The 21,112-nt window shown below is 39.7% G+C and overlaps 1 protein-coding gene across 1 annotated transcript; it reads left to right on the top strand.

The window, feature by feature from the left end:
- The first annotated feature begins 9,661 nt into the window (after positions 1-9,661).
- Positions 9,662-19,417, top strand: LOC138873725 (golgin IMH1-like). The gene is made up of 5 exons (XM_070152201.1): positions 9,662-9,834; positions 10,010-10,157; positions 10,230-10,992; positions 18,468-18,655; positions 19,394-19,417. The coding sequence occupies exons 1-5, from the start codon at positions 9,662-9,664 to the stop codon at positions 19,415-19,417; spliced, it is 1,296 nt and encodes a 431-aa protein (XP_070008302.1).
- The last annotated feature ends 1,695 nt before the right edge of the window (positions 19,418-21,112 follow it).

Raw genomic sequence — 21,112 nt, 5'->3', positions numbered from 1 at the left:
ATCGCAAAACGACTCTGCGGACCGCATACGCGTCAGTGAAGCAGAGTCGGGAAAAAATTATGTTGTCGCATGTTGATTATGCTGTCGCATAATTGATTGTGCTGTCAATTATGCTATCGCATAATGATTATGGTGCAAGTCTGCTGCCCACATATCAATTATGCTATAGCATAATTGCACCACATATTTGACTTCGGGGGTCATTTTTGGAAATTTTTATATCCGAACCCACTTTGATAAATAAACTTTGGGGTTTCATTTGGGGCTATTTTATACTAAATCTAGAGATAGGTGAGAGAATTTTAGAGAGAGAAGGAGGAAGCCTAGCATTATAACCATTCAATCTGTCATCAATCTTCAAGAATCAAGGAAACCAATTACAAGATCTTCATCTAAGAGGTACGGTTCTATACACTAGACTTTAATTTCGAGTTTGGGGTATAAGATGGGTTATTGTGGTATGATTCTTGGGTGTAATAGTATTATCTATACATGCATGTACAAATTAGGTTTGTGGGAAGATTATTGAACACAAATAAGTAAAGATTGGGTTGGGGAAATGAAGGAATTCTTGTATAAGTGCTTTGAAATCAAGATGCATAACTAGTGTAAGATAAAATGCTCAAATGAGCGGAAACCATGAATATCTTCCCTAATTTGTGTTCGATTTTGTTATGTCTCGAAATAGATTGGAATTGCTAGAATTTCCGGAACATTGTAGTAACTTAAGGAAAGCTTAAACAATGTATGTTGACTAAAATTTCTCTCTTGGAATCAAATTCCATAAATGTTTTCATAAGTTCAAGCATGGTTGGCTCAAAGTTCATAAATCTTATATACCGGGTTATTACCCATAAACATGACTATTCCAAAATGAGCCTTATGAATAAAGATATATATATATATTCTAAGTATGAGTTGCGTATTAAAACGTTACGGCTTTGAGTCGTGTTTCAAATAAAGGGTAGTATGCCAAATTGTGTAAGAAAACTCGATATGGTTGATACTCCTAAATGCTCTCATATGTACTAAATGTATCTTATTGATTGTGTATATTTGTTGGTATTCTGTAAGATGTTTGAAATGAATTAAATGAATTCGGGAAATAGATTGTGGCCAACATGCCTAGAACTTGAGTTATAATTATGCGTGGTGATGCCTATGACATGAGAAAATGTGAATATATTATGAAACGAGCCTCGACTCAACCGTTTTAAGATGACTTCAAAAAGTTGAATTAGCTTAAAATCTCTATTGAGGTATGTATGGCTAACCCTCTTCTTCTTATAATTGAACTCTTGGTGTCCAAATAATTGGTGTAAGTTTCGATTTGATCATGCTAGAATTGGTTGCCTTAATGTATTGGGTTGAAAGATTTATGTTCCGTAATTATTCTAAATATTTACCGTGTAATCATGCTATTTGAGAACGTGGTAATGATTTCCAAGCTCTTTTCATTATGTGTGCAATGTCTTATGTGATAGAACATATTGACATGAATGATACTGTTATTCAAGCAAATAAAAAGGGAAAGACTAGAATTATAAAATGTGTCCAAGTGCCAAGAACTACTTAATTAATGGGGATGTTTGTGCCATGTAATAGAAGATGGAAAGAAATGTGAATTAAATGGGTAATTGAAAGAGGTTATTTCCCAAGTGAGATGGCTTAGCCGGTCGGGCCAAGACCGGACTCTGTGTAAGAATACAGTGGCATTGTGGGTGAAATTGTGAATATGGTTACGTTTCACTTGAGACGACTTAGCCGATCAAGCCGATCAAGCCGATATCGGACGCCGTGTTGTACACATGGTGGCATTTATATTGGATTTCTGATTATCATTGTGAATTTGGATATGTCTCACTTGAGATGGCTTAGCCGGTCAGGCCGAGACCGAACTCCGTATAAAAATACGGTGGCATTATGGGTTGTGGCACTTGGCACTAACGATTATTTAACCTAAAGAGATGAATAGATTGAATCGGAACGATGTGATCCTTATTTAGTGTTTCCTTGTAATCATGTGAAGTACTTATTGATTATTTTAATTGCCTTCTATTTGTTTTCACTATTCATTTTATTAAGATATCTATTTGTCTTACATACTAGTACTATTCGAGAATACTAACATCCCTTTTGCCGGGGGCGCTACATCTTTAAATGGATGTAGGTGGTTCTATAGCATATAGTGTTGGTTGCACCTAGTGGCACATCCTCCTTTCAGCTGACTTGGTGAGCCCCACTTCACTTCGGGGTCTTGTATCATTGTTTATCACGTACTTTGTATTTTGAGGTATAGCCAGAGCCTTGTTGCCGGCATTTCCATATTACTCTTCAGTTGTATTTAGAGGCTCCATAGACAGGTTGTGGGTGGTCTTTGGTATTGGAGATTAAATTACAAATATTGGTATTTGACAAATATGTTTCTCTTCATTTCTATAAAAATTGTAATATTTTGGATATTATGGTTGAAAGTGCTTACGGAAACAAAAATGGAAGTCGCTACTAAAATCATTACAAAGCATGATAGATGGAGTTCATCTCCTCTTTATTCATGAATTAGTTTAGGGTATAATGAAATCTAACAGACTTGCTCAATCGGGTTTACTCGGTTGAGCGCTGGTCGTGTTCCTCGGTTTTGGGGTGTGACAAACTTGGTATCAGAGCTTAAGGTTTTAATGTGTCCTAGGATGTCTCAGAGCCGTGTCTAGTATAGTCCTTCTTATCGGTGTGTTGTCTACCACATGTATAAGTTGGAGGCTACTCGGACATTTAGGAATTTCACCCTTCTTTGATACTCCAGATCGTGCGGTAGAACCCAAGATAGGGAGCTAATTTCCTCGCTATGTCGTATTCTCAAAATGAGAAATCTTGAAACTATAATCCACGAGTTTGAAGTAGTAAGGAGGGAATGACCCCACCATTGAATCTGAGGGAGATTGCCCAAGAGTTTGTTAGAAGAATGTATCGAGCCATAGAGGGATTGGTAGAACTTGTTGCTAAGGGGTATCGATTAAGCTATGGCCCTATCAACCTAAAGTCACTAGGTAAGCCACTCCTTAGTACATCAATATGAACAAAACAAAATTTCTACTTGTTGTATATGTACATCTATACTGAAGAGTTCTCATAAACATGGTCTTAATAAGATGTTGAATCATAAAACATTGCATGCAACTACTCTTTGAATGAGACGCATTATTCGTGAATCCCCTATATTACAAATTCTCCTATTCACATCCTCTTGTGGAATTGAGTTCTATAGTTATGTCCTTTAATTGAGTTATAACTCTAGGATTAATACTTCCCACTTGCTTTCCTAAATTCTCAACAAGTGACTATACCCGATGAATTTCTTATAGAATCTTTTTGTTTAAATGGACAACATCTGCTCACTTGTGCCTATGCATGCACCGTCGTAAAGTTTACCTATGTGGTGTCAATTTCCATGTAAATCATCCTTGTGTTGCTATTCGTCTCAAGTCACTCTTTTTCTCGCTGGTGTATATGGCTTCTATGGTTTGAATAGTGATTCTACTCTCTTGTGAGTATCATGAAACTTTTTCACTGTCTAGTAACATAAGAGCATACCTTAGAACCTATCATATGAGTACATGTCAATCGAAATGGTCACCGTGTGCATAAAGTCTCTCTGAAAATTGAGTTCCTCACATCTCCATCATAGGAAGATCTTGTGTCTCCATCTTAGTATAACTTTCGTGTCCACTTGGGACATCCCGCAGTAAGTAGCTCACTTTGTTCCTAGTATTGTGGTTGTCCGTGACATGGTCTTGTATTGTAGTTTGGGAGTTAATATAGCATAAGCATGTCCAGCTCATAACAAATATTTATTTTCTCTTTATACCTCCACAACATGAGTTAATTGTGTTCCTTAGTTAGCAAATTCACTATGCTAGTTTTCCAACACTTGTTCGAAATATATGAGAGAACATGTCCTTCTATTTGTCACTATAACACTTCCTTTCTCATAAGGACCCTCAATAGGCTCTCCGTCAAGACCAAATGCACATTTGGGGGCTATCATAGCACAATGACTACTTCCTATGTTTTCCTATATTTCATTAGCATCTGGGTGCTTCTCAACTCAAAATCCATGGAGAACTCATCGAGAACATCTGCAGACCTTCCATGGTTATTTTATACTATCTCACTGGGTTCGGTTGTCTTTACACACTGGACTTCTAGAATCATTGGCTATGTCATTGTCATGTGCGGGGAGTTTTGCTACCCTTGGTATTCCACCTCCCTGGGTGGATAGGAGTGTTATTTGTCCTTCTCCCTGGAGCATCATGTTAACCATTAGAACCCCTCTAACCAATACATGATTTCATCCCAATATTAAAATGTCCTAGCTATGTGGTTTCACTCGTGAAAGGTTTAGATTAGATGGCTTCAGAGTTTTGCACATATCATGAGCATATTGATTTGGAAGATAAGTTTTCATATCTTTAGTTCTCTCATATAGGATCAATTATCAGGAAGGGTTAAGCTGTCTGAAATATTATAATCTCATAAGTGTTCAACTTCTTTTCATCCTTATGGGCTTGTGGCATAGATTCCTTGTGTCAGTTAACGTTAGGGGTGTAATTCAACTTCATGTATTTTGAAACCTATGTCGCATTCAAGGTGCCAGAGTATTCTCATTTTTGATAAACTTATTTTCACTACATTCCAGGAGACGACTCGGTCACGTACTTGAATATTCCTCCTTAATGTCCTAGTTACCCCTATGCTCATTTGTCTAATAATTGATGTCGTCATAATGATTAACCATTGTTAGTAGTAATCTTTGTGTCTCTTAGCATATAACCTCATGTAATACTCTACTCAGCACATTAATGAATTCCTGGATAATTCTAGCCCAATCTTGAACCCTGTTGTTCCTCATTGCATTAAATCTATTCGGTATTAAAGGTCCAAACATGTCAAATGGGAAGAATTACCGTGTGGTCACATATATTCGATAGGTAATTTTATGGTCAATTCATGATAGCACATCTTAGTGTAATCAAGGTCATCAAAGGTTTAGTGTGGGTGTTCGCATAGAGATTTAGAACTTAGGAGGGTGAACATGTTATTCTCAATATTTTCCCCTGAAGATGTTATGTGATTTGATAATGAATGTTGCATAAGTGTATTTCACATTAGGCCACACTAGGAGTATGAAGTTTCCCCATAGTTGTTCCCCATATATTTTTTTCTTTCACATGTCTAGGTCTAAGAAGGTAGTTGGAGATCCTTTGTGTATCATTTTGGTGGAAATCATTGAAGGTGAAGTTAATGGATAGTTAGCTAATGCGAGGTATCTAGCTGTCATCCTTGTTAGATACGTTGGAGGTTGGGGTTGTTTCCGTGAATGTGTTATGGCAAAACCTGTAAGTCGAGGAGGCCACCTTGAAGGCCGAAAGTGTCGTGGAAAGAAAATATTTTCGCTTGATTGTATAACAATTAGTTTTGATTTGAAAGGTACCTTATAGGTGTTATGATTTAAAAATGTGCAGTCTATGTTCAGGTATCATTATGATAATGAAGCCCTTATAATGTAGAGATTAGTGTTATGGATATAAACATTGTGGTGCTTTGTCAAGTTGTGGATGTGTTGTTAGAATGGTTTTGGTGGTTCTCTGGCAGGTGGATAGGCCTAGTTACAAAGGAGATGCTACCGAAATTTCTGAAAAATTTAGGAGTTAGTAAAAATTTAGGAACCTTAGGTAGGTTAGAAAAGATATATGTTATGTTAAGTGTTTGGGGCGGACTCTACTTCTCATTTGAGGATGAATGATCCTAAACGGGGGAGAATGTAATGCCCCAAAATATTTTGCTAAGTAATTTAGGATTTCGTGGTGTCAGGTAGGCTAATTATAATATTTTACGTACTATTAACATGATGGACATCAATTGGATTTGGTAACTAAGTATATAAGTCATATAATAAGTAATTTGGGGTCCAAGGAAAGGCCAAATTCTAACTCAAATTGGAAAATTTCATAATAGGCTAAAATTCCAAATAAGTTCGCACAAGTCTATACTTTGGACGAACATATCAAAATATATATAATGTTTTATGTGATGAACAACCCATCAAATAAAAGGTCTTCGAGTCTAGTTTCTAATGCTTTAAACCACTCGTCATTTGGACATTCCTACGCAAAGTTATGAACTAATTACCAAAGGCTGAAATTGCAATCAATTTCGCGATCGCAAAACGACTCTGCGCACCGCATACGCGTCGCATAGTGAAGCAGAGTCGGGCAAAAATTATATTGCTGCATGTTGATTATGCTGTCGCATAATTGATTATGCTTTCAATTATGCTATCGCATAATGATTATGATGCATGTCTGCTGCCCACATATCAATTATGCTATAGCATAATTGCACCACATATTTGACTTCGGGGTCATTTTTGGAAATTTTCATATCCGAACCCACTTTGATAAATAAGCTTTGGGGCTATTTTATACTAAATCTAGAGATATGTGAGAGAATTTTAGAGAGATAAGGAGGAAGCCTAGCATTATAACCATTCAATCTTTCATCAATCTTCAGGAATTAAGAAAACCAATCACAAGATCTTCATCTAATAGGTAAGGTTCTATACACTAGACTTTAATTTCGAGTTTAGGGTATAAGATAGGTTATTGAGGTATGATTCTTGAGTGTAATAGTATTATGAATACATGCATGTACAAATTAGGTTTGTGGGAAGATTTCTGAACACAAATAAGTAAAGATTGGGTTGGGGAAATGAAGGAAATCTTGTAGAAGTGCTTTGAAATCAAGATGCATAACTAGTGTTTGATAAAATGCTCAAATGAGCTGAAACCATGAATATCTTCCTAATTTGTTTTCGATTTTATTATGTCTCAAAGTAGATTGGGATTGCTAGAATTTTCGGAACGTTGTAGTAACTTAAGGAAAGCCTAAACGAGGTATGTTGGCTAAACTTTCTATCTTGGAATCAAATTCCATAAATGTTATTATATGTTCAATCATGGTTGGCTCAAAGTTCATAAATCTTATATTCCGGGTTATTACCCATAAACATGACTATTCCAAAATGAGCCTTATGAATAAAGATATATATATTCTAAGTATGAGTTGCATATTAAAATATTACGGCTTTGAGTCGTGTTTCAAATAAAGGGTAGTATGCCAAATTGTGTGAGAAAACTCGATATGGTTGATACTCCAAAATGTTCTCATATTTCCTAATTAATTTTGATTGATCGTGTATAGTTGTTGGTAATCTGTAAAGATGTTTGAAATGAATTAAATGAATTCGGGAAATAGAGTGTGGTCAAAGTGCCGAGAACTTGAGTTATAATTGTGCCTGGTGATGCCTATGACATGAGAAAATGTGAATAGATTATGAAATGAGCCTCGACTCAACCGTTTTAAGATGACTTCAAAAAGTTGAATTTGCTTAAAAGCTCTATTGAGGTATGTATGGCTAACCCTCTTCTTCATATAATTGAACTCTTGGTGTCCAAATAATTGGTGTATGTTTTTATTTGATCATGCTAGAATTGGTTGCCTTAATGTGTTGGGTTGAAAGATTTATTACCGTAATTGTTCTAAATGTTTACCATGTAATCATGCTATTTAAGAACGCGGTTATGATTTCCAAGATCTTTTCCTTATGTGTGCAATGTCTTATGTGATAGAACTTATTGACATGAATGATATTGTTATTCAAACAAATAAAAAGGGAAAGACTAGAATTATAAAATGTGTCCAAGTGCCAAGAACTACTTAATAAATGGGGATGTTTGTGCCATGTAATAGAAGATGGACAGAAATGTGAATTAAATGGATAATTGAAAGAGTTTATGTCCTAAGTGAGAAGGCTTAGCCTGCCGGTCCGAGACCGGACTCTGTGTAAGAACATGGTGGCATTGTGGATGAAATTGTAAATATGGTTACGTCTCACTTGAGACGGCTTAGACGATCGGGCCGAGATCGAACGCCATGATGTACACATAGTGGCATTTATGTTGGATTTCTGATTATCATTGTGAATTTGGATATGTCTCACTTGGGATGGCTTAGCCGGTCAAGCCGAGACCGGACTCCGTGTAAAAATACGATGGAATTATGGGTTATGGCACTTGGCACTAATGATTATTTAACCTAAAGAGATGAAAAGATTGAATCGGAACGATATGGTCCTTATTTAGTGTTTCCTTGTAATCATGGGAAGTACTTATTAATTATTTTAACTGCCTTCTATTTGTTTTTACTATTCATTCTATTAAGATTTCTGTTTGCCTTACATACTAGTACTATTCGACAGTACTAACGTCCCTTTTACCGGGGGCGCTACATCTTTAAATGGATGTAGGTGGTTCTATAGCATACAGTGTTGGTCACAGCTAGTGGTGCATCCTCTTTTCAACCGACTTGGTGAGCCCCACTTCACTTCGGGGTCCTGTATCATTGTTTATCACATACTTTGTATTTTGAGGTATAGCCGGAGCCTTGTTGTCGGCATTTCCATATTACTCTTCAGTTGTATTTAGAGGCTCCGTAGACAGGTTGTGGGTGGAGTTTGGTTTTGGAGATTAAATTACAAATATTGGTATTTGACAAATATGTTTCTCTTCATTTCTATAAAAATTGTAATATTTTGGATATTACGGTTGAAAGTGCTAATAGAAACAAAAATGGAAGTCGTTAGTGAAATATTTACAAAGCATGATAAATGGAGTTCATCTCCTCTTTATTCATGAATTAGTTTGGGGTAGAATGAAATCTAATAGGCTTTCTCAGTCGGGTTTACTCGGTTGAGCGCCGGTCGCGCTCTTCGATTTTGGGGCGTGACACCACTCATGTGGAGGGGTTCCTAAGTGTTTACACTTACCCCTTCACACTAGGTCCCCTCGATCTAGTCGTGATCGACTTCTGCAAAAGATATCAAGTTACCCTCGGCCAGATCCATCCTTCTTTCTGGTGTATAGTGCATATGCTTCGTTACTTCTCCAGCAAGGCCAAGGGGCTAGAGTTCACCCTCAACCACCTCATCTGATTGTATCGACCTCAGCTTTTTCGAGGGCTGATCTTGCTCCAACGTCAATCGATCAAGGCATTCTTCGCTGGCAATGATGATAAGGACCGGGGCTGGATGAGCCGGTTCATGCAAGTGAGGACCTCGGATGTCATCCTCGAGGAAAAAATGCCATTCCCAAAGAAATGGAACCCCAATCGTAAGTAACGTCCTTTTCTCAATGTCTTGTTATTTTTCGTCTTCACATTGTGTGATTCCTCTACCTTTCTTGCAGCGGTTGCTTGGATGCTCCATGCAATCCCCGACCTCGAATACTGGGTTCGGAAATTAGTTGCAACCTTCTTGTATGACGAGCCCAAATGGCGTGACTTGTCGAGGGGCGCATGGGAGGCAAAACACCATGGTAAGTCCATCTCCTATGTTTTTGATGATTTCCCCTTTACTGGAGAAACCACCCTACTCATTCATGATCTTCATTCATGTAGGTATCAGAGATGCCTCTGAAATGAGGCCAGCCCTGCCCGGGGAAGAGACAGAGTCCTCGATTCAAAAATCGAGAAAGGACAATAAGAGAAAAAGGGTTTCGAAACCCGAAGACCCTCAAGACAGGAGGACTTCTACTCAAAGGCGAGGATGAAACTCATTCACGTGGACATAGACTCAGTCCATCAACTGAATGAGGAAGAAGAAGATGAGGGCGAAGAATCGGCGCTGGTGACCCGAGCTAGGAATCCAGTTGAAGCCGTCAAACACTCTGAACCGGAGATCCTGCCTCATGGTGAAAAAGGCTCCGAAGAAAAGCATAAGTAAAGCCCCCGAATCACTTGAGGTCTAGATCGTTCCTCCGCCTCCAACAAGCACACTAAAGGGGACACGTACTGAGATTCCTAGATCTAAACAGAGTGCCCCGAGCGATATACTCGGGGCCAGAACAATAGGTCACTCTCCTCCTCTACCAACTTATTCTAAGGATGCAATAAGGGAAGCTCAAGCTCTGCAAACGCCAGACCCGAGCAGAGTCCCCGGTGAAGAAGATCCTTTCTGGGATTGTTTTACTAGGGTCGATAATGTCGTCGACCTCAACGATGCATCTACCCTCTTCGAAAAGGCTCGCCGTCTTTTTTCTCAGGTAAGCATTAACTTTTATTGTTGCAATTCTTTCTTCCCTTTTACACTAACTAGTATCCTTTTTTCTATGTAGGCCTTTACTAGGTTTAGGGCTGAGCTGAGCCAATGTGAGGCCGAGCTCAAGAAGTCCTCGAATGAAGGGAAGGCCCTGAGGCTCCTTTATAGCCAAAAGGAGGAGAAGCTCAAGGACCTTCGGGCAGACTTGGCCAAAGCTTGTCAAAATGAGGCCGAGTTAGACAAGCAGGTAGCCCTCATTTGGCAAGAGTATGGTCTACTTGACCCGACTGTGGAGGCTAACACTTCCGTGTCTCAGCTACAGCAAAAATTGGATATGATCGGGCAGCTTCTAGGGGAGGTCAATCAAGTTAAGGCCGACTGCAACCACTGGAAGGAAAATAGGGATCGACTTGCTGCTGAGAAAGAGATTGCTCTAGCCAAACTGGCCTTGACTGAGACCCAGCTCCGAGGTGTTAAAGTAAAATATCTTGCCCAGGCCAAGAAGATCGATGAGCTTGCGGCCAAACTTGCCACAATTGGGGCTGAGGTTGTTGATGCTAGGGCCGAGGTCGAGAAAACAAAGGCCACGACTAATAAGACCGTTGTTGTGTACCTAAAGGATGCTGAGGCTACTCATATGGAACTAAGGGAAGCTTCCAACTGGGAGAAATGGATCAATGATTTTGCCAAGTGTCGATCCCGGAGGGAGATCTTCGAAGAGATCCATGCTCGAGGTTTCGACCTCAGCGAGGAGATAGCCAAGAAAAAGCACTTGAAGCCGATGCCAAGTTCCTCGTCTCCTCCTCCGATGATGATGATGTCGAAGGCAGCCAAAGTGGGTCCGATAATGAAACTGGACCGAAAAGGGAAGCTGATCCCGAGGGAGAGACCAACCCTAGGCATAGAGAGGATTTTCCTTTCTCTTTTTGTATTTTTCTTTTTTGTAAGACCTTTTACCGATCTCTTGTATGTATCTTTTTCCAAGTATATAAAAAAAGAATTTTCTTGAATGTTTTCTCAATGTTTCTTGCCTTATAAAATTCTTGTAATGATTTCATTCTTTGAACTGTGTTTGATATTTTATCTCAGATGTTTTCTTTGAAATTGTTGTGGTCGAGTTCAAATAATGTTTGAACTTTGGGGCATAGACCCTTACGAGCTCGTGCTGGATAATGGTGAGTCCTCGATCCATAATCAAACTATTATTTATTTAGACCTGGGATAATCAAACCCTTGTGTTCGGATCGGGTTAGGACAAGGTCTCGAACCATAAGTGTATCGGCCCTTAGGCTCTTTTAGATCGGGCTATTATGGCCCTTAAGAGATGGCTATTATTTACCCTTTTCGGATTAGAAGACTTAGTAAAAATTTATTTATGCCTTGGAATGCATTCTTTAGCCATTGGGTTTTTAAGGGTTCGGTGTTGTTCAGAACCCTTTGTTTTTAGTGCCTTAGCACAAGTTTGTATTTGGAAGATTCGATACCTCTTAAGTTTTTTTGAGAGCTAATTTTATCGAAGCCATTTGATTATTTTGCCGAGGGTAGCCTTTATTTAACCATTTTTTTGAGAATTTGAAGGCCTATTTTTATTGCGGAATTCGGATGTCTCCGAGTCGTGTTATTTTGGCTGTAGCCTTTAATATGGTCGTAGCCTTTGGATATGTCTCTTGGACTTGTTTCCCGATAGCATTTCGAACTTGTTCGAAATGTTAGTCCCCGAGTATGATGGCCTTGGCCTTTATGTCGAGGGATGCCTCTTTGAGGTATTATGAATTTGACTTTAGACGACTCGAATGTGTTGACTATCGATAACAGTCCCCGAGTATTCGAGGTGTATTTGTATTTTGGCCCTTGAGCCATTTCTCACAGAATCACAAGTATGGAGCTCGTATAGTAGTAAACTTCTTTGAGACACAAAGTGTTTGATATAGAAAGAATGCTTATTTGAATAATTCATACATGCGTACATGTTTTGCCATCGGGGTTCGACTATCTTATATGGACACGGTTCATCTGACTGTTTGGCCCATTACAAAGTTTTCCTATCGAGGCCCTCCTTGGCGTGAAGTATTTTTCTCGAAGATATAGCCTCCGAGGGTGATGTCCCTAGTATTCGAGGTTGATTGGAAAGAAGCCTTGGATACTGTGGAATTCTACCTAGGTAGCACATAGTTGTTGCCTCGTTAAAATCCTTGCCAGAAAAACCCATTTGGGATAACTGTATCTAAGGGAAAAAAGTGCAACGCATGCTTTAAAACCTAAGGTCTTCGTGTAGAAGGGTGTTCTCGATGTCTTCGATCGAACATATGCAACGAGTTAGTCTTAACTACAAGTGGAGAAAAGGAGAAGGTCATACCTTAGCAGTAATACTGTTTGAGTAGTGATATATTCCAATTATTTGGAAATTGTTCACCTTCCATTGTTCCAAGCTTGTAAGATCCTTTACTGATAACTCTGATGACTCGGTGTGGTCCTTCCCAATTTGGTCCTAGATTCCCTTCATTCGGGTCTTGAGTATTGAGGGTGACTTTCCGTAGAACTAAGTCCCCGATTCCAAAGTGTCGAAGGTTGGTCCTTCTATTATAATATCTCTCGATTATTTGCTTCTGCGCGGCCATTCGAACAAGTGCAGCTTCCCGTTTTTCATCTAATAATTCGAGGCTAGTATTCATAGCCTCGCGATTTGATTCCTCTGATGCATGTCGAAATCTGGCGCTGGGTTCCCCGACTGGAATTAAAGCCTCGAAGCTATATACTAAGGAGAATGGGGTTGCCCCGTGCTGGACTTCGATGTCGTTCGATATGCCTAAAGAACCTTAGGCAGAACTTCTCTCCATTTCCCTTTAGCATCGTCCAACCTTCTCTTCAAGTTTTGAATGATAGTCTTGTTTGTCGATTCGACCTGCCTGTTTTCGCTCGGACGATATGGCGTTCATAAAATCCTTTTTATTTTGTGTGCTTTGAGGAACTGTGTCACCTTATTGCCGATGAATTTCTTGCCTTTATTGTATACAATTTCGGCAGGTATCCCGAATCGATACACGATGTGGTCCCAGATGAAGTCACTAACTTCTTTTTCTCTGACCTTCTCGAAGGCCTGCGCTTCCACCCATTTAGAAAAGTAGGCAGTCATAAACAAAATGAATTTAGCTTTACCTGGGGTCGTTGGTAGGGGCCTACGATGTCTATTCCTCATTTCATGAAAGGCCATGGGGATATGACTGAGTGAAGTTACTCTCTGAGCTGATCAATCATCGGTGCAAACCTCTGACATGTATCATACTTTCTAACAAACTCCTTAGTGCCTTTTTCCATGCTATACTAGTAATACCCTGCTCTAATAATTTTGCGAATCAAAGACTTGGCGCTGGACTGATTTCCACAAGTGCCTTCGTGGATTTCTCGTAGAACATAATCGGTGTCCCATATCCCTAAACATACCGCCAATGGTCCATCGAATGTCCTCCCGTATGATGTTCCATCTTCATCCAATGTGAACCTAGTAGCCTTGGTTCGTAGAGCCCTCGACTCTTTACGATCCTATGGGAGCTTTCCATTTTTGAAATATTTGATATACTTATTCCTCCAATCCCAAGTCAAACTTATAGAATTTATCTCAGCATGACCCTCTTCGACCACAAATCTCGATAATTGGACGACAGTCCCCGGGATAATATCATCTTTCTCGACTGATGACCCCAAATTTGCAAGTGCATCTGCCTCACTGTTTTGCTCTCGAGGTACATGGTATAGAGTCCATTTCTTGAAGTGATGCAAGGTTACCTGCATCTTGTCCAAATATCTTTGCATTCTCTCCTCTCGAACTTCAAAGTTTTTGTTTAGTTGGTTTACCACCAACAGAGAATCGCACTTGGCTTCAATGACCTCTGCCCCAAGCTCTTAACTATCTTAAGACCTGCAATCATGGCCTCATACTCGGCCTTATTATTAGTCAACCTAGAAGGTTTGATAAATTGTCTAATAGTGTTACCGTAGGCGGCTTCAAAATAATGCCAAGCCCGCACCCTTTAACATTCGGGTTTGATATTTGATATTGTGCCCGCCAAGTTCGACTGCTCATTTGGCCAATCGGCCAGATAACTTGGGGTTATGCAAAACATTTCGGAGAGGATAAGTGGTTAACACACATATTAGGTGACACTAGAAATATGGCTTTAGCTTTCTAGATGCGCTTATTAATGCAAGTGCTAATTTTCGAAATGTGGATATCTAGTCTCAGTATATCCTAAAGTCCAACTTACGTAATAGATAGGGAACTGTGTACCTTGCTCTTCTCAAACTAGTACCCCACTTACCGCTATCTCGGACACTGCCAAATATAAGTAAAGCTTTTCATCTATCTTCGGAGTGTGGAGCAGAGGTGGGCTCGATAAGTATCACTTCAATTTTTCCAATGCTTGCTGGCAATCCGAGGTCCAAGCGAAATCATTTTTCATTTTGATAAGGAAAAGAACTTGTGGCTTTGATTTGATGACCTTGAAATGAATCGACCCAAGGCTGTTATCCGTCCTGTTAGCCTTTGTATGGATTTCAAATTGTCTATCATAGTGATATCTTCGATTGTCTTGATCTTGTCAGGGTTGATTTTGATTCCCCAATTTGATACCATGAAGCCGAGGAACTTGCTTGAACCGACCCCGAAGGCACATTTTTCTGGGTTAAGCTTCATGTTGTACTTCCTCATGATTTTGAATGTTTCCTGCAAATTAGTTAAATGGTCCTCTGCACAGTGACTTAACCAACATATTGTTAATGTAAACTTCTATTGATTTACCTATATGTTTTTTGAACATTTTGTTAACTAGGCATTGGTATGTAGCTCCAAAAGTTTTTAGCCCGAAGGGCATTACATTGTAATAGTATGTTCCAAACTTAGTGATAAACGAGGTCTTCTTATGGTCCTCTGGGTTCATCTGAATTTGATTGAACCTGGAGTAGGCGTCGAGAAAGGTAAGGATCTCGTGGCCGGCCGTGGCATCGATCATACGATTAATATTAGGAAGTGGAAAGGAGTCTGTAAGGAATGCCTTGTCTAAATCCTTATAATCTACGCACATTCTAATTTTGTTCCCTTTTTTAGGGACTACAACTACGTTGGCTAACCACTAGGGGTATTTTACCTTCCGAATAGACCCTATTTTAAGAAGTTTAGTTACCTTATCCTTTATGAATGCATGCTTCACTTTGGACGGGGCCTTCTTTTTTGCATTACTGGTTTGAACCTAGGGTCGAGGTTTAGTCGGTGTGTTGATATTTTCTATGGGATCCCTGTCATGTCTAAATGGGACCAAGCAGAACAATCCATGTTATCGATAAGAAATTGAATGAGTTTTTTCCTGAGTTTGGTGGTTAACCTCGTTCCCATGTATACCTTTCTCTCGGGCATATACTCGAACAGTATGACCAATTCCAACTCCTTGACTGTTGACTTGGTTGCATATGACTCTTTGGGAAAAATGAAAGTTTGAAGAGTAAGGAAATCCTCTTCTTCTTCTTTGATTACATGTTTCTCCGATTCGGTCGAGGTTGGTGACGGTGATTGCTATTTGGTCGTCTGCTCATCTTTGGTGCTCGTTTTTTTCGAGGTCGAAAGTGTTGGTATCGGTGTTACTTCATCGACTGCAAATATTTCCTTCACAACGTGTTGTTCCTTGTAAACTGTTTTCACCCCATCCACTGTTGGGAATTTCATCATCTGATGAAGGGTCGACCGTACCGCCCTCCTGTTGTGGATCCATGGCCTCCCGTGTAGTGCATTAAATCTCATGTCGCCTTCAATGACATGGAATTTTGTATCTTGGATGGTCCCGACCACGTTCACTAATAGGATTATCTCCCCCTTTGTTGTTACGTGTGACATGTTGAAGTCGTTTAGGACCCGACATGCAAGCACAATTTGGTCCTGCAGGCCGAGTTGTTCTACGACCCTCGATCTGACTATGTTTGTTGAGCTACTTGGATCCACTAGAACATGTTTAACTTGAATTTTATTTAACAAAATAGAAATTACCAAGGCATCATTGTGCGGTTGGGAAATTCTTCTACTTCCTCGACATTGAACGATAGGATGCCTTCGGGGACATAAATCCGAGTTTGTTTTTCTCTGGTAATTGACACCTTGGTACGTTTGAATATAGGCCCTTGTGGAACATCGACACCGCCAAAGATCATGTGAATTACAAGTTGCGGTTCTTCCTGCTCATTTTTCCTGTTTGCATCTCTTTCTCTGAAGTGATTCTTAGCTCAATCACTGAGAAACTCCTAAAAATGACCTTCGTTGAACTATCAAGCTAGCTCCTCCCTCAGCTGCCTGCAGTCTTCGGTCCTATGGCCATGTGTGCCATGGTATTTACACATAAAGTTTGGATTTCTTTGAGAATGATCAGTTTGTATAGGTCTGGGCCACCTGGTGTCTTTAATCCTTCTGATAGCCGTTACAATCCCTGATACATTGACACTGAAATTATACTCCGATGACTGAGGTACTTCTGCGGGATCGGTATGTTTATCAAAACCATTCTTACTCAGAAGTCCCCGAGAAGTTTGCCCTCGATCATTTCTTCAATCATTCCAAGGGGGATTGTGCCCCGAACCGTTGTCTCTTCGATCTGCGACATATGGATGATACCGTTTGTCACACCTCCTTTTTCCGCACCCGCGAGGGGGCAGGGGAGTTTTTCCAATTAAAGGACAATCGAAACGGGATTGGGTTATTTATTTCAGAGTCGCCACTTGGGAGATTTAGGGTGTCCCAAGTCACCAATTTTAATCCCGAATCGAGGAAAAGAATGACTCTATATTACAGTCTGCGTACCAAAAATCCGGATAAGGAATTCTGTTAACCCGGGAGAAGGTGTTAGGCATTCCCGAGTTCCGTGGTTCTAGCACGGTCGCTCAACTGTTATATTCGGCTTATTTATCTGATTTTAAATACAATTATGAACCATGTGCAAATTTTATCTTTTAACCGCTTTTGTCATTATTATTATTTTTACGAGAATTGCAACGTCGTGAAAACATATCTCGAACCACGTTACATCAATGTACCCGTGGTTATCGATATATCTCGACTCGGTTGAGATTTGGATTTGGGTCACATAAATGTGCACCCGAATTAAGGAAAATAAATTGTTAAAGGCGCGCCTAAAGCAACTAGCGTCTTGTTATTTTGGGGAAAGTCGTAAAAATTCGTTAAACGGCATATCCCGAATTCTAAATACTTTAATATATACATACTTCTAGAGGGCCCCGCAGCTTTGTACATTTTGTTTGTCGAGGCTCGTCTCGTTCTATTTTTAAAAGGAATTTGCGACGTCATGGACATGCATCTCGAACCACGTCACAATCAATGTACCCGTGATTAGAAACACATTTCGAATCCGTCGAGATTTGGATTTGGGTCACATAAATGCGCACCCGAATTTAAGAAGGTAAAATTATTAAATGCGCGCTTAAAGAGGCTATCGCGTTATTATTCCGGGAGGGTCGTGAGATTTGCTAAACGACCCACCTTAGGGACTGAATGCTTCAACATATATATATTTAACAAGGGCCCCGCAATTTGTGCGTTTTTCTTTATTTTTTTGTCGAGGCTCATCTCGTCCTTATTTTAAAAGGATATCCTATAGCAACTACGTTTCTTGTCGCGTTTGTCTCTACTAATTGAAAACAGTAGATAGCCCTAATTAATTACATGCTTGCAAATTATCTATAACAGAATTCCGAGTGCTTGCGCAAAATCAAAAGCACGGCCACGTACACAGTCAGCCGAGCAAAAATTAAAGGCCCAAATCCAGCCCATGCGTGATGAGCCAGACCTGGGCCATTGTTTGTCCTATGCAGGCCTGCTTGGTCTGTTTTGACCTGGGCTCGACCTTCGTGAGGTTGAGATTGCAAGCCCTGTGTTCTTTGTCTTAAAACATGGTTTAACAGTTATATATGGCAATTTATCAGAAAGGAAAGAACTTAACTAGTAGTGTACGATTTTCATGCTTGGCATACATTACAGACTTATACTACACCATTAAACTAAATCTGAGATGCAACGTACTGCCTTGGGCATACTCTTATCACCAACCTATATACACAGTCTAACATTCAACTACCATACATTGACATTTATTAGGCATGAAGACTATCTCCAGCATCCAAAACAAGAATGTAAACTATTATACATTATAAGAGGCCTAACACAATAGTCTATGTATATATACGCATCTGCAGATCTTCTCTTTTACATTTATGCTCAAACCTTTCAAGTTACAGTGATAGTATATTTGTGTACCTGGTATAGAGGAGCAAAAGAAAAAGAAAGATGATCAGCTGAGTGGTACACAGCAGGTACAGCAACAGCAGATAAATAGCACAACACAGCAACAACCAAACAGCCACAAAGATGCAGTTCACACGTTGGTCGAGCAACAGACTAATACTCCCAGAAAAACAGGACAGGCAACAAAACCAGTCGAGAAAGGAAATAGAGTATTTTGGGCTATAGCCACAAAAGTTCAATAACCACCAAGGCTCAGCAAATAACCAGCACAGTTTCGACAATCAAAACTCAAGCCACAGTACACAGAAAGCTCTGTAGTAACAATCACAGCAGAAGAACATAGACTTCTCTTAATGGAACAAATAACAATCCTAGTTAGGATAACCAACTTGGTTTCTTTTTGCAGTTTTTTGGACAGTGTTCAGTTACAGTATTTCTGGAAATTTCTTTCTGTTTATTTTTTCAGTTTTCTTCAACTCACAAGATCTCCCTTCAAGACTAAAATTTTCAGCCCCTTTTAAGTTCTGAAATGGCCTATTTATAAGCCAAACAACCAGTGCAGTCAAGCTGCCTGGATCCTGCCAATTTGCAGACTTCCCATACCTATTAAATCCCACGCCTAAGCATCTTTTTGATGCCAGCCATTTGTTCCCCACGCTTGGCCTTATTCTTTAATCAAGAGTTATGGGTTCATTTAAGTATTCATTTTAAACCCCCATACTCTTGTGTCTTGTTCCCCATTTGCATTAGTTTAATCCTAAATTAGTACCCTACTTGTCAGCTCACTTAAACTAAGCTTTTTCCTGTTTTTCTCGAACCCCAGACTACCCTTGTTAACCTTGATTATTACTGCCCTAAACCCCTTGCAGCATCAGGGCATTTTGAACTTCTGAAAGTTCAATTCAAGACTGCCCTAGCCTGATTCTTTTAATTTGTTTACAATGCAGTTACAAGCTAGTAGTCACAGCTAATGTCAAGCATCCAATTAACAATCAACAGGTTCATTCACTTACGTGAAGTTGTACGAATTAGAATATTTGAACATTCAGTCGTAGGAAGTTAATCGACGACATTTATCAAGTCGACTATACTAATTATAACAGGTAACAATCAGTCGTTCATATAAACCAATACATACAGGGACCTGAAGGGCTTCGGACAACTTTGGTCAATCACTGGGAACCTATATAAGTTATTTATGCGACGACTATCCTAATCGGACATGTTTATCATAGGATACGTTCAAATCACACACAGAAAATAATCGACCAAATAAAAGGTCTTTGACAGAGATGGAAGAAATCTGAATGAAAAATAACAAACAAACACAACGAAACATGCTGACAACTTAATTAGCAGTTGAATAAAACAAAAAGGAAAAGAAAAACTTACCGAGAAATGTCCAAACAAATTGATCCAAATCTGACTCAACTCTGACCCTTTGAGGCCGAACAAACTTTAATCAGGGTGTTCTCACATGAGAACACCTTGATTAAGGTCTATTAGACCTCAAACCCCCGTTAAGGCTAGCCGGATTCCCCAGGTTTATGTGTTCTAAGGTCTGGATTTTCAGATCTAGTTTTTTAGAAGTTGTGGGTAGATTCGGACCAAACCAAGCTTGGTTTGGTCACGAGGGGGGTCAGGGGAGTGTCTGGTATGAAGATAGTGAGGTTTGGTATAGGTCCGGGTTCGACTCGAATCTTCAAATGAAGATTCGAGATGAAGGAAGGGGATTCGAGGCTAGGGGGTAATAGATCCATGTTCAGGAGAGTGGGGGGGTCCTAGGATGTTCAGGAGATGGTCACCGGCGTTCATGCCGCCGGGTTCTGGTGAAGGGGAAACTAGGGCGGCTGCTAGGGTTTCGGGGGTTTCAGGGCTTGGTGAGGAAGGAGATGAGTGAAGGGGGGTTCGACTAGGGGGCGTGGGGTGTGATAGAAAGCTTATATATGGTCTAGGGGTTTAGATCTGAGCTGTTGGATCAGATGATCTCAACGGCTTGGATCTGATGGTGAGGGGTGAGACGAGGTCGTTTGGTATTAAAACGGGGTCGTTTGGGTTTAAGTGATGGATTGGGTTGGACCGGCTAAACAGGTCGGGTCACGGGTGCGGATGTGGACCGTTGGATCAAGAGGCTTAGATGGCTCAGATCGACTTGCCTGAAACGGCGTCGTTTGAATTGGTGCTTGGGCAGGCCGGATTTGGACTGGACTTGAGTGCCGATTTTGGGCCTATTTCGTTTCATTTTTGGGCCCAAACCGATTTTCAACTCTTTTCTTTTTTTTTCTAATTTTAAAACAAAAAATGAAAAATAACAAATAAATAGTAAAACAAATGAAATTAAAACAAACAACAATGTAACACTTCAACACCATTATCACACCAAATTAAAATGTTCAAGTAAGTTAAATCACAACCTAGAACGAACAATGCACATATATTTTTGAATTTTCTTTTAACTACTGAATTACGGTTTGATTACTATGACTTACATACCTTGTGTTTTGACTGATAAGATCAAAAAATGCAAAAAAATGGGATGAACCACAAACGACTAGCAGTACATGTCATGAAAAATTGGAAAATTTGTACAGCGAGGTCACTGGTCACTAATTTTGTTTTCTATTGGAGTGCTTGTCCGTGAAGCAAAAATCACGTGCTTACAGCTG

This window comes from Nicotiana sylvestris, chromosome 7 (assembly GCF_000393655.2).
Source record: "Nicotiana sylvestris chromosome 7, ASM39365v2, whole genome shotgun sequence".
In the NCBI taxonomy this organism is placed as follows: Eukaryota; Viridiplantae; Streptophyta; class Magnoliopsida; order Solanales; family Solanaceae; genus Nicotiana; species Nicotiana sylvestris.
This window is presented reverse-complemented; position numbering and strand designations above follow the sequence as displayed.

What these genes read in the sequence shown, in the direction of transcription:
- LOC138873725 (XM_070152201.1), top strand. Translation starts at nt 9,662, where the DNA reads ATGAAACTCATTCACGTGGACATAGACTCAGTCCATCAACTGAATGAG. An exon ending in GTCGAAGGCAGCCAAAGTGG is followed by an intron (nt 10,993 to 18,467) that starts GTCCGATAATGA and finishes TACCTGGTATAG; the next exon opens with AGGAGCAAAAGAAAAAGAAA. An exon ending in CAGTCGAGAAAGGAAATAGA is followed by an intron (nt 18,656 to 19,393) that starts GTATTTTGGGCT and finishes TTTACAATGCAG; the next exon opens with TTACAAGCTAGTAGTCACAG.